Here is a 16,434-nt window from a genome sequence, read left to right on the forward strand (position 1 = left end):
TATCAGTTGTAGCTCAGTTGGTTGCACGTTCATCTTTGAATCACAAAGGTATAGGTTCCTGACCCATTCAGGACTCGAGCACAAAAATTGAGGCTGATATTCTGGTGCAGTACTGAGGGAGTGCTGTGTTGTCAGAGGTGCTGTCTTTTAGCTGAGAGATTAAACTAACACGCTGTATCCCTGTTAAGGTGGATGTGAAAGATCTCATGGTGCTATTTTGAAGAAGAGCAAGAGAGTCAATCCCAATGTCCTGGCTGATTATATATACCTCAAACAAATTACCTGGTCACTAATACGTTGCACCAATTAGCTTCTGTGTTTCCCATAACACAACAATGATTACACTTCATAAAATAAGTACTTCATTGGTTGTAAAGTGCTTTGAGAAGTCTGGTGGCCATGAAAAGTGCTATATAAATACGAATCTTGCATTCTTGATGATCCTGCAAAATGTTTATATTTGGCTTCTTTCATTAATGATTAAGCTGCATTAGGACATTTGAAGTATATTTCCTAAATATCCAGCAGTTTTTTTAAATATTGCATGTTGCCTCACTTAGATCTCTGTTTAGTGATTCTGAGGCCTGATGAAGAGATACCCTGAATATATGCATGTGTACTTATGTGGAAATGTTCTTTCTTTGCATATGACTTTATTCTATCCCAGGGAAAAGTGTATGGAACCTCCCCAGTCTAAAGCATTCCCGTCACTTCAGACAAAAGATTTTGTTGCTAATGGCCTGGATCACATAGAAATCCTGAAACAAATGGGGTTCACTGTTGTGTCAACAAATGATGGACGTATCCAGCTGACACACACACCTGATCAGGTCAGTATTCTGGATGAAGCTGGACAAAGGAGATAATTATTAACCGGGTTCAGCCTCGTACAAACAAAGAAAATGGTGTTGGTATAGGTTCTGTTTTACGTTGTTCTGCACTTTATACATTAGTCACTGATAATACATTTTCTCTCTGCAGTATATGTTAATGAGCTGGACAACACATTTTTTAAAAAATTGTAAACATCAAAATAACCTAGATAAGCAGTTTTATTTTAGTTTAATCGGGACCACACTAGACTTGTCCTTCACTTTAAGTAGCTGGCTGTTTATAAAACATTGGGATTTGCCCTTAGAGTTCCAAGGCAGATGTTCACTTTTCCTTCCACTATCTCCAAATACACTTGTTCAATTCTTCTCTGTGGGAAAGTGTCACAGCACCTTTCTCAAAACGTGGACCAAAATGTTAGGTTTCTCGACTGGGTGCACGCCCGACCTAGAAGGACATGAGATCACCGGAGAAGACATCCGGTGTGCATCCCGACATCATTGCACACTCACGTAATATTTTGGTTGGTGGGTGTACACAAGTCAGAAGCACGCCCACCAACTATCAAGTAGGCAATTGACCTCATTAAGGGGCCTATTGAGCATAGCCTGTCTGCTTTTACAATTGGCAGGTGGGCCGATGGACCAGGCAGCTTTTATATTTTAGCTTTAAGCTCCATCCAGCAGCATGAACTGTTCATGCTGAAATAAGATTAGAAAATGTGATTAGGGACTGTGGTGTGTGTATGATAATGCTGCCTAGACACTCCTGGCATAGTTTTAACATCAATAATTATTTTTCACAGGTCAGAAGTTCCCTGAGACAGCTCTGCAGTGGCTGTCCCCATGAAGGAGCACCATGGAAATGCCAGCCCACACCCTCCCTTTTCTCAGCACCCAACTGCTCACCACCTTACCTGGCAGCACTCCACCTCTCACACAGCGTGTTCCAAGCTGCATAGCCCAGCTCCGGGGCCGACCAAGGCCACAATTGCATTTTGCATCTGTTCTGAGCCCACCAAATGTGTGCACCTAACCGATGAAAAATTCAGGCCATGTTTAAGATCCTGAATATTCAGGGAGATAAATGCATTTTATTATTTCATGGTGCATATCATCAGTAACTTTTGGACCACAAAGTTGCATACTTCCAATACAACTATTCTCAAATCTAAATTTTCACATAAATTGCAGAAGAATATCTACAACAACAACAAATGCACTTTAGATTCAGGAGCCACGTATACATGAACCTTTTATAGAACATACCTTGTGAGTAATTAGGTAGTATTAAGCCCTGGACAGCTGGCTTGCCTGCCTCAATGAATGAGTTTAATACAATTAAAAATAATCTGAATTTGAACAAATCAAAGAGTTTAAATTTGCCAGGTTTCTGTTGGATTGTGATCTATTTCCTAGATTATGGAGTAACATTTAAGCTCCAGGATTCAGTCATTAGCTGGACTTTTCTATCATCAACATAATATTCTGCACGGTGCTCCGGTTTTCTCCCACAGTCCAAAAGACATACTGGTTAAATGCATTGGCCAAGCTAAATTCTCCCTAGTAAATTCCACCCAAACAAGTGCCAGAGTGTTGCAACTCAGGGATTTTCACAGTCGCTTCATTACCATGTTAATGTAAGCCTACTTGTGACAAAAATAAATAAACTTCAGACTTTTATCCTATTAGCATTGCTGCTTTGTATGCTTCAGTTGTTTCTCTTTCTTGTAGAACCTTTTGTAGAATTGCACCTGGGCAACATAACATGTTTCAACAGTAGATATTCAACAAACGCAACCTGATCGATCGTAACCTCCCTGGCAACCTGATATTGACTTTAAGCTTTGATATTATCCTCAAACTGAACTGATAATAGGTCAGTTCCAGAGTGAGTTGGGTGATGAAACTTCAGGAAAAAGCGTATATATGAAAAATGCAAAATGAATGCCTGGTTTGTTAATGTATGGAATGTCTTACTCAGGCTTCAAGTTCACAAAATGGTCAGAAGGGCCTAAAGTTTATTGCAGAAATCATTGAACTGGCTCAGGCTCAGACGAGAGGAGAGATGACATCGTTTGCTGTGCAGATTATATCTCCCCCATTTTTGGGACAAGTGGTTTTAGCCGCAGGTCCGGCTCATTTTGGAATGGACCTCAGTAAACAGGAACATGGGGTGAGTGCCATGTCCTTATTATTTAAACATAAAGATGAGTCGTTGGAAGCACAGCCAGGGAATTTATTTTAGGAGGGAGAGAAAAGGTGTGGAGTTTGTGCAGAGCATAAAGATGGGCTGGCATACAGGCAATCTTATTCTTTGCACTTCCCTGGGTTTGCCTTAAGCTAGATTGTGTGATATTTCTTTTCCTGATTATTGAGTTTCAAAACCAATGTGTTGAGTCATCAGTCGACTACTCGGTGGTTGGTCTGTAACTCACCTTTTTTTTCAGAGAGTAGCCTTTAAGTGTCATGATATTTAAGAGCTGACATCTTTCAGCCATCTGTTTTGTAACTACTGTGTGTGTGCCTAAATTACATTATTTTGCTAAGGATAAGTCACATCCTCAAACAGCTAAGTTACTTGCTCCAACAAATCTACTAATGCACCTCCAAAAGCTGCAATGGCACTTCTTACCCTGACTTATTTCATATTATTTTCCCCTTGGATAAAGTGCTTGGCTTCAGTTAATGCTTCTGTATAGAGGCCAGCCAAAATTAGAACTAATCATTTGCTGAATTGGGGCTATCACATTGCCCCTCCAACTGCTCCATTTTCCTCTTCTGCACATTGTTAATGATTGTTGAGTTTTTATTTCATGAGCTATTTTGTCCTTTGTAGGTTAAAGGTACTCTGACCAAAGCCATCCCCTACACTGCCTGCTTGGATTTGGCTAACTCAGATGAGGTCCATGGTAAAATTGTCCTAGCACAACGGGGAGACTGCATGTTTGCAAATAAGGCAAGGAATTTGCAAAAGGTTGGAGCTATTGGTGCTGTCATTATTGGTGCGTATTGTTTATTTTGAATATGTTGGTATAACTTACTTCATTAAGGTACTGATGGATAAAGATTGCCTTCATCTGCTGGGGTATTGAGGACTTGGGGGATGATGTATTGAGGGTATTGGGTATTGAGTTTAAAAATTGGCAAGTCATGTTTATAGAACCTTAGTGAGACTGCATTTCGAATATAGTGTTCAAATCTGGTCACCACACTACTAGAAGGATGTGGAGGCTTTGGAGGGGGTACAAAGGATTTACCAGGATATTGCCTGGTATGGAGGGCATTAGCTATGAGGAGAGGTTGGAGAAACTTGGTTTGTTCTCACTGGAGCGACAGAGGTTGAGGAGAGACCTGATAGAAGTCTACAAGATTATAAGAGTGGATAGTCAGATAGCCAGGGTGGAAAAGTCAATTCCTAGGGGGTATAGGTTTAAGGTGCGAGGAGCAAGTTTTAAAACAAATGTACGAGGCAGATGTTTTACGCAGAGAGTGGTGGGTGCCTGGAACTCGTTGCTGGGAGAGGTAGTGGAAGCGGGTATGATAGTGACTTTTAAGGGGCATCTTGATAAGTACATGAATGAGATGAGAATAGAGGCATATGGTCCCAGGAAGCATAGGGAGTTTTAGTTCAGTCAGGCAGCATGTTCAGTGCAGGCTTGGAGGTCCAAAGGGCCTATTCCTGTGCTGTAATTTTCTTTGTTCTTTGTTCATTATATTAAAGTAGAAAAAGTGCCATTGGTTCTGCTTCACTTTTCAAAAAAAAGGCTTACTTCACAGTAATTTTGTATGTTATCTGAAATCGAGTCTTACAGAAGCCATAGGAATTGAGTACTTTTTTGTGTCAGATAGTCATTTGATGAATTTGGAGATGCATAGAATCCCCACGGTGCAGATGGAGGCCATTTGGTCCATTGAGTCTGCACCGATTCTCCGAAAGAGCATCTTATACAAGCCTATTCCCCTGCACTATCCCTGTAGCCCCACACATTTACCATGGTCAATCCACCTAATCTACACATCTTTGGACTGTGGGAAGAAACTGGAGGACCCAGAGGAAACCCATGCAGACATGGAGAGAATGTGTGCACTCCACACACAGTGACCCAAAATCATAATCGAACCTGAGTCCTTGGCACTGTGAGGCAGAGAGCTAACCACTGTGCCACTATGCTGCTATAAAATTAAACACACAAGGATGTCTTTAGGAAAGGGCATCTGTATGTTTCCAAAAACTGAGTAGACAATGTTGAAATGTCAGAGTAGGTCATTTTATCTATAGCTCAATGATTTCATTTCTTTACATTCCTTTCTTCAGATAATGCGGAAGGCAGTAGCAGTGATTCTTCGCCTGTATTCCAGATGGCTGGTGATGGAGAGAATGCCAGTGATATCACCATACCTCTCCTTTTCCTCTTCCACAAGGAAGGCACAATCCTGCTGGATGCTTTGAATGAAAATCAGAATGTGGATGTATTGTTAATAGATAAATCCAAGCAGCTAGGGCAAGGTGTGTATTTCTTTTTTGCTTGGTCAGTCCAAACCAGGCAAAATCCTTTGAGTAGTTGTTAACCTGTTTAACATGTCAAAGGCAATCAAAAGGTTAAGGAGGAGCAACAAACTTTGGTCAGTCATGCAGGATGGCTTTGGGTTACATTAGTGCTTTGGAAGAATTGAAGGGATGAACAGATATTGATATGTAGAGAATGGACAGGCCAGAGATTGGTGGGGAATCTTGGAGAAGTTTCTTTAAGAAGAGGAATGATAGCTTTAAAAGCCCAGTAATATTCCTGGAGGATAAAGTAGGCAGGCACAGGATTGAGATGGGGAAGTTGGGTCGTCACAAGCAAAGTCAGAAGGATACTTTGAGAAATTAAGGAACATACATTATTGAAGTGGTTTGTTTCGAGGGCTCGGGTGGAGAAGGCATTGGATGTGGTGAAGGATAACGAGGAGCAAGGAATCAGGGATGATGGAGGATGCAGAGGCAACTAAGCAGTTGGTTTCTATTCTAGAAACCAAGCAGTTGAGAAAAATCCTCAAGAATATTTGAAGAGCAGATCAAAAGCTTGGGGGTCGGAATGAGGAGATATTTGTGACAGCAGGCAGAGTTTTTGTGTTATTCTTCAAGGTAACCTGGGCTGGGATTTTCTCGCCACGCCTACCACTGAGATATTTCAGTCCCGTTGAAAGTCAATAGGCTATTGGATGGCCTGCGGCAACTTTGCGGTGGGGGCCAGAAAATCCTCAGCTCTGGAATAATCAGGGAGAGGTGGACTTTCTTGTCCACATCCCCCTCAAGTTGTAGCAAGATCTGGCCTTGCAAAAATATTTGGCATATTTCTTGCTGAGCTTTCATGGTTGATTTGATTTGATTTATTATTGTTACATGTATTAGTATACAGTGAAAAGTTGAAAAGTATTATTTCTTGCACGCTATACAGACAAGCATACCATTCATAGAGAAGGAGAGGAGAGAGTGCAGAATGCATAATTATGGTCATAACTAGGGTGTTGAGAAAGATCACCTGAGTGCAAAGTAGGTCCATTCAAAAGTCTGATGGCAACAGGGAAGAAGCTCGAGTTGGTTGTTTCAAGACCTCAGACTTTTTCCGACAGAAGAAGGTGGAATAGACAATGTCCGGGGTGCATGGGGTTCTTAATTATGCTGGCTGCTCTTCCGAGGCAGCGGGAAGTGTAAACGGTCAATGGCTGGGGGCTGATCTGAGTGATAGACTAAGCTTCGTTCATGAGCCTTTGTAGCTTCTTGTGGTCTTGGGCAGAGCAGGAGCCATACCAGGCTGTGATAAATCCAGAAAGAATGGTATGTCAATTGTTGATTTTTTTTTTTGCTCGCATTTTTTGCTAATATAAATAATGATGTAACTCTCTTGCTATTTAATGCAGTAATTCCATTGTTAAATTGCAATTTATTCCAGAGAGCAGAGATGTGGAAAAGTCCACTGGAGAAATAACGATCCATATCCAAATTGAATCTGTCGATACCCAAATCGCTCAGCTAGAACTTGGCATTAGCTCACAAAGCTGTCGAGGGCCAGAATTGACAGAACATTTGGATGAGAAGACAGGCAGACTTGAAGAAGCCCAAAGTCAGGAAGTTGTTGAACAACCACCTGATGCAGAACAGGAAGAGGCTGAAGGCTACACATCTGTATCATTGAACTCCAAGGAAGAAATGGATACTTCTGAAGAAGCCAAAAAGGATGAGCTGTAAATACTAGTTTCTTTCAGCTCAAAGCTCCATTTTGTAAAACTCTCTTTAAATTCAGAGGGATTGTGCAATCCTAGATTTTTCGAAAACAATGCTGCTTCTATTAAATCTAGAATTCCACCATATGTTACCAGTTTTCTGGACAAGTCCGTCAGGACTATGAAAGTGAGCTATGACTTGGGAAGGGAAATTGCATTGCCTTAACTGATGTATATAGCTTTTAATTTATTTTGAATGTGGGAAATTGCCATCTTTGTAGGAAAGTTTCTAAATACATAGGCAGAATTGTATATTAGGAATCAGAATTTATGCCTGTCATTCTACAATATTGAGGATTATAGTGTTCAGTAAATGGTGCTCATTGAAATGAGCATTTTGTAGATTGCTTTTTCTGTAGTAATATAGTGAATTTTGGTCTAAAGAATTGCCTTTCATGATGTAATAGGAACCAGCTATTTAAAGTAACTTGCTGTTACTGTTGTACGCTGGTGGTATATATCCGTATCAAAATAGACAGTGGACCATATTTTTCGGTGGTTTAAATTTGGGTTTGAGATGCGCTCAGCAAAATTGGCCTAGTTTAACAAACCATACTTTCCCAATACTGGCAACTGTGTCAATGAAAACCTTTCAATTTACCTAAATTTCTCTAACACTGACATGGCATTAAATTGAATTACATTTTCACTTAAGCAATAAATACTTAATCAATCGTTTACAATGGTAGAAATGCATAGGTGTTGAAACTGTTGACCATGTAATTTGTACAGTATGCAAATATATTCATGAACAGATTGCAGGTCCTTTATACTTAATTGTTCATCCAGTAGCTAAAGGGTTACTGTATGCAGGTTAATTCATTCATATATCAGGGACTTTGAAGAAAATTTAGTTATGGTCTTCAGCTTTTTGTTCCCCAGTAGACATGAATGAATTTTTTACTACATGAAAGTGAGTACAGTAACACTTCGATACTGAAGCTCATTAAAATTGAATGTTTGATTTATTCTAAGGAATACAGTAAAATGTGGAAATTGGCAATTTTGGATGTTTTGGATCTGAATGGTTAAACCGTTTTACTGGTTGGCAGGGCAAAGGAAGTTTTTTAAAAAATCATCTGACCAACCAAACTCTGAGAGGAGCCTGGAGTCAGAATCAGTGCAACCTAAATGTTGGTTGTCATGTAGCTAGACCTCGGCAACGAGAGACCAGAAATACATGAGCGCTTATGATTCTGATACAAGAGATCATACCTTCATCAACCAGGAAATAACCTATTTCCAAACAGCTTGGATAATGTCAGATGTTAAGAAGTATTCATCGCTTGCATACATGCTTTTTAAAAGAATTTGGAGTGACTTTAAGGAAACAAATTGATTTTTAAATCCCCACAAGTGAGAGCTCAGGAAATGTGAATGAGGCATTAAATTATAGAAGTGGGTGTCTGTTTGCTTATTGGACTTTGCTGGATCAGTAACTTAAACTCTAGCACAATTTAACCAAATGTTGCATGTGAGTTTTAGTTGTTAGGGCATTTGGTTTCATTATGAAATGAAGCAATCAGTAAAAGTATGGGTATAGATTCACTGCCGTGTACAGTTTGCAAAGCAATTTCAGGTGCCTGATACTAAAAAAATTATTTATGATTTAGATGTTAGATTCAAATTGAATTCTCAACTCATTAAGATATGAAACCGCCTGTTGGAGTCATCACAGCAGTATAGATTTGATTTGAATGCTGTACAGTTTGAGGCCAGTGGAAAGCAGCATTTTAAAAGATCATTGTAACTTTTTAAAATCTTTGCATGAAGTCTTTGTTAGGATAAGCCGACACTATGCTTTGTGTGCCAGGAACAAAATTGATGGAGGGAGACAGCAAAGCTTTACATACATGTCAAAGCACACATGCAGAGTTTCACTGTTATTCAGACTGAGATTCTCAATAGCACAAGCAGCTAACAAGTTACCTGTCTCCAATCATTAGCTGAACTTTCAACACTGCATATTTCTCTGCAGATCTTTTGTGCTCAAATGCAGAAAATGCCCCATTTAAACTGTATATGAAGCCGGGACCATGGAATGTTAAGTCATGTAGTAAAACAATGAAATGCAATTATCATTTGCTCACTTTTTAAAAGGCAGGAGTAAATGTTAAGTTGCTGTATTTGCTTGAAATTGTCATTGAAGCACTGGTCTTTCTTAAAATGTATTTAAAATCAACATTCTTGACGCAGACAGGATTTTTAAAAAAATATTCAAATGTAATGTTTACTTCCTACTAATCCTCAGTGATTTTTAATTTAAACATTACTTGATTCATGAAACACTTTGGATGGAATTTAATATAACTGATGGGGATCTTGCCCACTAGTCAGAGAGCTGGCAAGGGCATCTCATTGCTTCTTTTCGGGAAGGCCTGCCATGTTAAATCCAAATCAGGTACCATAACTGGACCTTCCCTCAGATCAAGGATCCCTGGGAGCAGATATTCAATCCATCAAGTGCCCTGGTTAATCATTGCTCAGTACTGCTATCAGGAAGGCTGTAGCTGCTGCTGGTGATGCATCCATCTGAGGCCTTGGATCACTAAGGGATGATTGCAGGAGGGAGGGAGGGGTCACAATGAAAGGTGTAGGTGAGTTGGCTCGACATGAGCCTTCTCCTCTTGATACTGGATCTCTCAAAGGCTTAAAGTGCCTCTACGTGAGGGACCTCCCCTGCCCCAGAAGCCCATGAGCAACCCTGATAGTGTTTGCTTTTCAGCCTTTCTGCCAGTCATCCACCCGCCACTGGACAAATACCAGCAACAGGAATAAGATCCCAAAATCAATTATTGCCCACTTCAGAGCTTTAATTTCTGTCACAAACTTAATTAGAGCAGTGGCTGGAAGGTGGTGGGGTCCCCACTGCCACCCTCCCAGCTGATACAATGACCCCCACCCCCCCCAACAAAGTTTCCATTAAATTCTACTTTATGATTTCCTCCTTGTTGTGTATAACAATGCAATTTTTATTTTAAATCTTCGTAAGCAATATAGCTTTCACACTCAAACCCACATCTCAAAATTGTTCAAATTTACAAACATAATGTTTAATAATTTGCTTAGAACTCAAACTATGTTTACCAAGTTCAGGGAGGGGAATTAATACTTAGCTTGCTTTTGTTATATTTATATATTCTTTTTCCTTGCTTGTGGAAATTCCTACACATCCAAGGAAAGGGGACCTTGGGGAGAAAGAGGGAAGTGAGTCATTTGATAATCTTGATGAATATGCATTCTGCTTCTGTGCAATTTATTTTTATTTTAGATAATACGTTGTTTATTGTTTTTTTTCTCAGAAATGATGGTTCTGACTATGCTAACAATTGTTTTATTACTTGTATATCCAGTTGGCTGTTGTATTGCCATGGAAACTATAATTTTCAATTTTAATTTTTTTTGGTTTGTTAGTCAACTGTAGAACTTTGTTGATTGCTGCTGACACCCTCTTATTTTATCATATATGAGCTTAAAATGTGCACTGTATAAATGGCTTTCAACTAAATTTGTTTCCAGGATGCAAGGTATAATCTAATCTTCAAGAGTATAGAAAGATTTTAATGATGCAGATTAATTCTTTAAATATATTGGGATTGAAATTGATACGTACTGCAGGCCAGTCACTTATTCTTATAGCTTAACACTACGTAATATCTGCGAGGGAATAGAGCCAACATTTTGAAGCTGGATGACCCTTCGTCATCCAGACTTGAAACATTGGCTCTATTCTCTCTCCACAGATGCTGTCGGACCTGCTGAGATTTTTCAGCATTTTCTGTTTTTGTTTCAGATTCCAGCACCGGCAGTATTTTGCCTTTAACACTATATTGTACTTGAAATAGTTTATAGTGTTCATTATTTAAATTTTAAAAGTATGTATTAAACCATATTCAGTTCTACACCTGGAGCAGGTTGGAGGTCAAAAAGTAATTTGAATACTGAGATTAATTTATATGCAATACATACACTCAAATGTTGCAGAACAACATTTTACCTAGTTATTTATGTCATTTGGATGTGCACATGAAAATTAAGTGGTAAGATTATACAGATAATCTAGTTAGTGTTTTTAAATTTTTTGCCATGAATGTCGTTGGCTGCTTTCGTAAAACATTTGTGTTAAAATGTTTTCAGATTAACAATTGAGTTGGTATTTTTGATAGGATTCAGCCTTTTCTAAAATAAAGTGGACAGGAATGCACTATTTCTAACGGTGCTTATTTGCAATTTATGTAATAAAGTCAAGGGCAGTAATGTGAGCCAAAATGTTTATAATAACTTTTGGCCAACTTCAGTAGATAAGGTGTATTCACTCAAAAGAACTGACTCAAATTCATATAGATCCTTTCACAACAATGTAAAATTTGTTGCTGCCAATTAAATATTTTTTTGAAACATAGTCACTGTTGCAATATAGGAAACACAGAAGTTTAATTTGCGCACAAGGTCCCATAAACAGCAGTGAGACTTCTTTTCTTAACCCTGTGGATATTGCTGGAAAATTGGCATTTATTGCTCATCCTTAGTCACCCCAAGGAGGAGGAAGTGAACCACCTCCTTGAAATAATGCAGTCTATCTGTTGGCTAGAGAGTTACAGTATTTGGACCAATTGAAATAAATGGCCAGATTGTTATTTTATTATTGTTATTTTAAGATAAAACTCTGTGCTGTTATGCCCTTCAGCAGATTGAAACTGGGGAGATTGGACACAAAATCAGGAGAGTAAACATAAAATTACCTGTCAGTCAAAAAAAAAAGTGCCATAAATTATATATACCTGAAAAGACAGGCTGGACTTCAGTTTAACATCTTGCGTACTTCCAAACTAGCTGCAAAGATTGTGTACTCAAATCTTGCAAGGTGCTGCTTGAATCTTCTAACTCTGAGGTTAGAGTGCTATCACTGAGCTAAGGTTAACATCTGGGTGATGGGACTCGCAGCCAGGGGAGGTAGTGGAAGCAGAGAGGATAGTGACTTTTAAGGGGTGCCTTGACAAATACATGAATAGGATGGGAATAGACGGATATAGTTCCTGGAAGGGTAGCAGGTTTTAGTTCAGTTGGGCAGCATGGTTCTGATAGACAAGGGAATTAAGGGTTATGGGGAGAAAGCGGGAAAGTGGAACTGATACACTTCAGATCAGCCATGATCTTGTTGAATAGCAGGGCAGGCTCGAAGGGCTAGATGGCCTACTCCTGCTCCTATTTCTTATGTTCTTATGGTTGGTGCAGGCTTGGCGGGCCAAAGGACCTGTTCCTGTGCTGTAATTTTCCTTGTTCTTCTAAATCATGTAGTTAGTTCAATGTTGTTTTGGCAAGTTTGTGCAAAAAAATCAGTAAATTTTTGTGAGTATTTGATAAATCAGCTGTTTGGTCTGAGTATACCATACAAAACTTTATTTTTATTGGTTTAATTGAGTATTTCTATCAAGTGAAACTGCTTTTTGAATATTTGAGAATTACTTTCTACGGAAGTAGGAAGTCCCAGTGGAACATGGTTCTAGTAAACTGGAGACTCTGACTTTTGACTCTGAAATAGTCAGAAGATGCCATTGTTGCACATTTCCTAATACAATTTCAAAAATAAATATGTTTTGTCCATACTCTTTGTATGAACTCCCATTTGGCATGAGCGAGATTTTATTGTATTGAGATTTAAATATTCAGTGAGATTGTGTCCTTTATGAAGTAGCTATGATGTATTTGTGGTGCAGAAATTGTGCTGTTTAACAGCTTGTGTAACGCTAAGTACTTGTATCAGCATTTCTTTCCATTTGGAAAGAGAATTCATGAATATTGGGGAATGTGAAAGGGATTTGAGTGCCTTGTGGATGAGCAGCAAAATTGTAAAGTCGAAATGGTAGAAGTGTTATGAAATCCTTATACAGTAAAATCAGTTAAGTAGATTAAATATTATATTTCAGAGCTTGCAACATTATTTCAAGCATAACTTAAAGGACTGCTACCCTGAGATCATTGCATTGGTCACTTTGCTTGTTCTAGAAAAGTGGATAAATGCAAAATAGAATTTGCTTTTATCTCACACATATCCAGGGGAAGACATATATTACCCAATGACTTTTAGCCATTTCATTTTTGTGAACATTTCAGCATCCTCTGATCAATTGCGATTGTACCAATTTAGTTTATATCACCATTTGTGAAATGTTTTGCCATAGCTTTACTATTGCGCCTTTTTTGTGTAAATTCATTGGTTCTAAAGCCAATATGACTAGCATGCCTTTATGCACATTTAAGTCTGTCACCTTTATCATGTAAACCTTCTTTGCTGCCTTTTATATTTTTTTTGCTCCGGAAAGATTCTCAATCTCCCATTGTGCCTGAGAACTAAGGATATAATAATCTGGGATGGATTTAAAGTAATTTTTTTCCAAGTCTTGTTTGTTATTAAAACATAATCATTAAAATGAGCATACTATTTCTACATGTCGTTATTGACTGGATTGACTTTTTTGCCCACTCATGGAAAATAGCTGCACGCAACTTTGCTTTAAAAGAAAAGTGAGCAACTTTACTTTAACATTTTAACAGTGATGTTTGGCACCATTAAGTAATTGGAATCTTAACAGCTTAAATTTTTAAAAAATAACCAGGGCAAGACATTAACTTTTCAAAATCCTATTCGGAACAATGAGTGCAAAATCAAATAGTTAGTGGGTACAACTACTAAACCTAGTGCAATATCTGAGTTAATTATTTACTACTGCAATCAGGATAATTGTGGTTTAATTATCTAAATTTGTTTGTTTTTATATAGCTGTCTGAATTTTCAGGGAAGTTGAATCATATTCCAAGATAATCTGTGAATGTTTTAATCTATATAAGGTGCCTTGTGTCATTTTAATTTTGATTAAGGTATATTGACAACAAAAAAAGTGTGCACAAATGATGAACTTTTATTAATACATTGTCTTGACAATCTAGATACTAAGTGAAATGTATAATCCTAAATAATATCCAGCCCGCTGTAGAATTGAAGCTTTTTAATATAGATGGTTAGGGTGTTCCTGTAAACCACAGACCAAATACTGAGAAGCACTTGCCAGTATTATATCAGTTTTGACATATGACCACCACTTTTTCTCAGGTCAGAATTGTTTAATTGCTCTCTCCAAAAAAGGTGTTTTCAACATTTTACAAGGTAAAGAAATATTGTTAGTTTATACTCTTTAACTGTATCTCATTTTGGGCCTTTCTACTTTGATAAATAAGGTATATAATAAAAAATTAAGAGGCAGTATTGCTTATTAACTGTGCATCCTGGGCTCTTTTTCAAAACCAAAATGCTTCTGAACCTTATCCAGTAATCTGCAACTTGCACTGTTACCATATTAAGGGTGATGTGGATGCCATGTAATAAATCTCACATTTAAACAAAAAAATTCAAACTCCTTTTGAACTGTAGGCAGAAGCTAAGGAATGAAGGACAATGCAGACGTTTTCGAATTTACCATTTGCAGCAACCAGGATAGTTCACAAAGAATCCAGTACTGCCTTAATGTTTTAATAGTCAGATGCATTTAAGTCTCATTGCTCTTTAAATATTGTTATTGGAAATGAGCTACAGATGTTAAGTTGTTAATGAATAATGGACAAATTTAATGCTTCTAAACCCTTATTTGTAATTGTACAGCACAAGCTTGGCAGGGCCAATACAAATTTGTCATGGAAACCTATAAATGTGTCTTGTTCATTAATTTTATATACTGTTCAAGTAACATTGGGTAAATGTGGCATTTGGGTTTGTATACTGACTGCTGGAAAATTTTTCCCTCGATGAAGCTTTATGTAATTAATTTCTTAATTTGAAGCAGGTTACATTTCAATAAGGTGCTGCCATCAGAATAAAATCCTGAATTTAGTTAATTTGATGACTCAATGTGGTCATCTGCTGTACTGACCAGCAGGCTACATAGTGAATTCCTGGTTTGTGTTTAGTTGATAACTTTCGCAGCAATGCAGCAGTTAAAGTTTATTTATTATTGTCACAAGTAGGCTTACATCAACACTGCAGTGAAGTTACTGTGAAAATCCTCTAGTCACCACTCTAGCGCCTGTTCAGGTACTCTGAGGGAGAATTTAGCATGGCCAATGCACCTAATCAGCACATCTTTGGAGTGTGGGAAGAAACTGAAGCATCTAAAGCAAACACGGGGAGAAAGCGCAAATTTTGCACAGACAGTGACCCAAACTGGGAATCGAATCCAGGTCCCTGGCGCCATGAGGCAGCAATATTAACCGCTGTGCCGCCTGTCGATGGGTCTGAGGTTTAAAATCAGAGGTTTTGTTTTCTGCTCAGTGATTGCAATTGAAAAAGGATGCTGGATGACAACAAGTGAGTTATGTTGTCTCATTAGCAGTTTAATGGTCTGTTGGCGTCAATGTTTGAAAGTCACACATGAACATTGAATAGTGGATACATTGCTAGATACCTATGTCTTACCCCAACAAAATTGTAAAAATAAAGAAATCTACTGCAGTTGTTTCACTGCATGTTAGTGTTGGAGCCTTTGATCAACCGACAGAAGGCACATGCATTATCTAACGAAAGCATTTACTCGTGGCCTTAGTTAGGAAATGCTGAAAAGAATTTGTTAGGAGCTCTAAGTTTATCTAGTTTGTGCCATATGAGTGACTAAATATTCTTGACATGATCTTTGGCTGCAGATTGGAAGGTACTTTGTTTCTCTGGTGCAATGATGTCAGTGCTTCATAGGCATACATAAGAGAGAATGAAGAAAAAAAAGCAGGGCGAGGGAAAAGGAGATCCTGCTCCTATTGAAGAATATTATGTACATTTGGAGGTTATTGTACCTGTATGTTTTCCACTTTATAATCGTCCCTGGTGTTTCTGCCTCTCTTTTGCCTGAATCATTACCTAACTAGTATCTCTAAATATACATTCTTGTTCTAACGAAAGCAAATTACCAGCTTTGACAAAGGGTCATCTGGACTCAAAACATCACCCCTTTTATCTCCTTTCAGATGCTGCCAGACCTGCTGAGATTTTCCAGCATTTTCTCTTTTCCTTTACATTCTTGTTCTCATTTTCCCATGACCCAGGATCACTTTTTAATTGTTACAAAACATGAGAAGTAGTTAATGTAGATCCTCAGGTGTATTTACAATTTATGATGTGTGAGGGGCTTTTAATTTATGCCAAGTCCAAAATGAGATTAGTGGAGCAGAATGGGATTCGTCTATTATTGATCAAAATTTATCAAAGACATAATGAATAGAATCAAAGAGGCCATTTTGCCCATGCTAATTTTGAAAACGTTACAAATTGAAGGTGGATAAATGTCCAGGG

At 38.2% G+C, this 16,434-nt stretch overlaps 1 protein-coding gene across 1 annotated transcript in view; it reads left to right on the plus strand.

The window, feature by feature from the left end:
* Positions 1 to 14,804, plus strand: part of LOC145358160 (ER degradation-enhancing alpha-mannosidase-like protein 3) — a 55,250-nt gene extending 40,446 nt beyond the window's left edge. Inside the window, exons 16-20 of the mRNA XM_080211882.1 lie at positions 668 to 830; positions 2,815 to 3,006; positions 3,670 to 3,835; positions 5,149 to 5,340; positions 6,770 to 14,804. Of these exons, the coding sequence (XP_080068008.1) occupies positions 668 to 830; positions 2,815 to 3,006; positions 3,670 to 3,835; positions 5,149 to 5,340; positions 6,770 to 7,065 (1,009 nt within the window). The 3' untranslated portion in view covers positions 7,066 to 14,804. The remainder of the gene's footprint in view (positions 1 to 667; positions 831 to 2,814; positions 3,007 to 3,669; positions 3,836 to 5,148; positions 5,341 to 6,769) is intronic.
* Positions 14,805 to 16,434: the final 1,630 nt, after the last annotated feature.

Source organism: Carcharhinus amblyrhynchos, chromosome 25 (genome assembly GCF_965287045.1).
Source record: "Carcharhinus amblyrhynchos chromosome 25, sCarAmb.v2.hapA, whole genome shotgun sequence".
Lineage (NCBI taxonomy): Eukaryota > Metazoa > Chordata > Chondrichthyes > Carcharhiniformes > Carcharhinidae > Carcharhinus > Carcharhinus amblyrhynchos.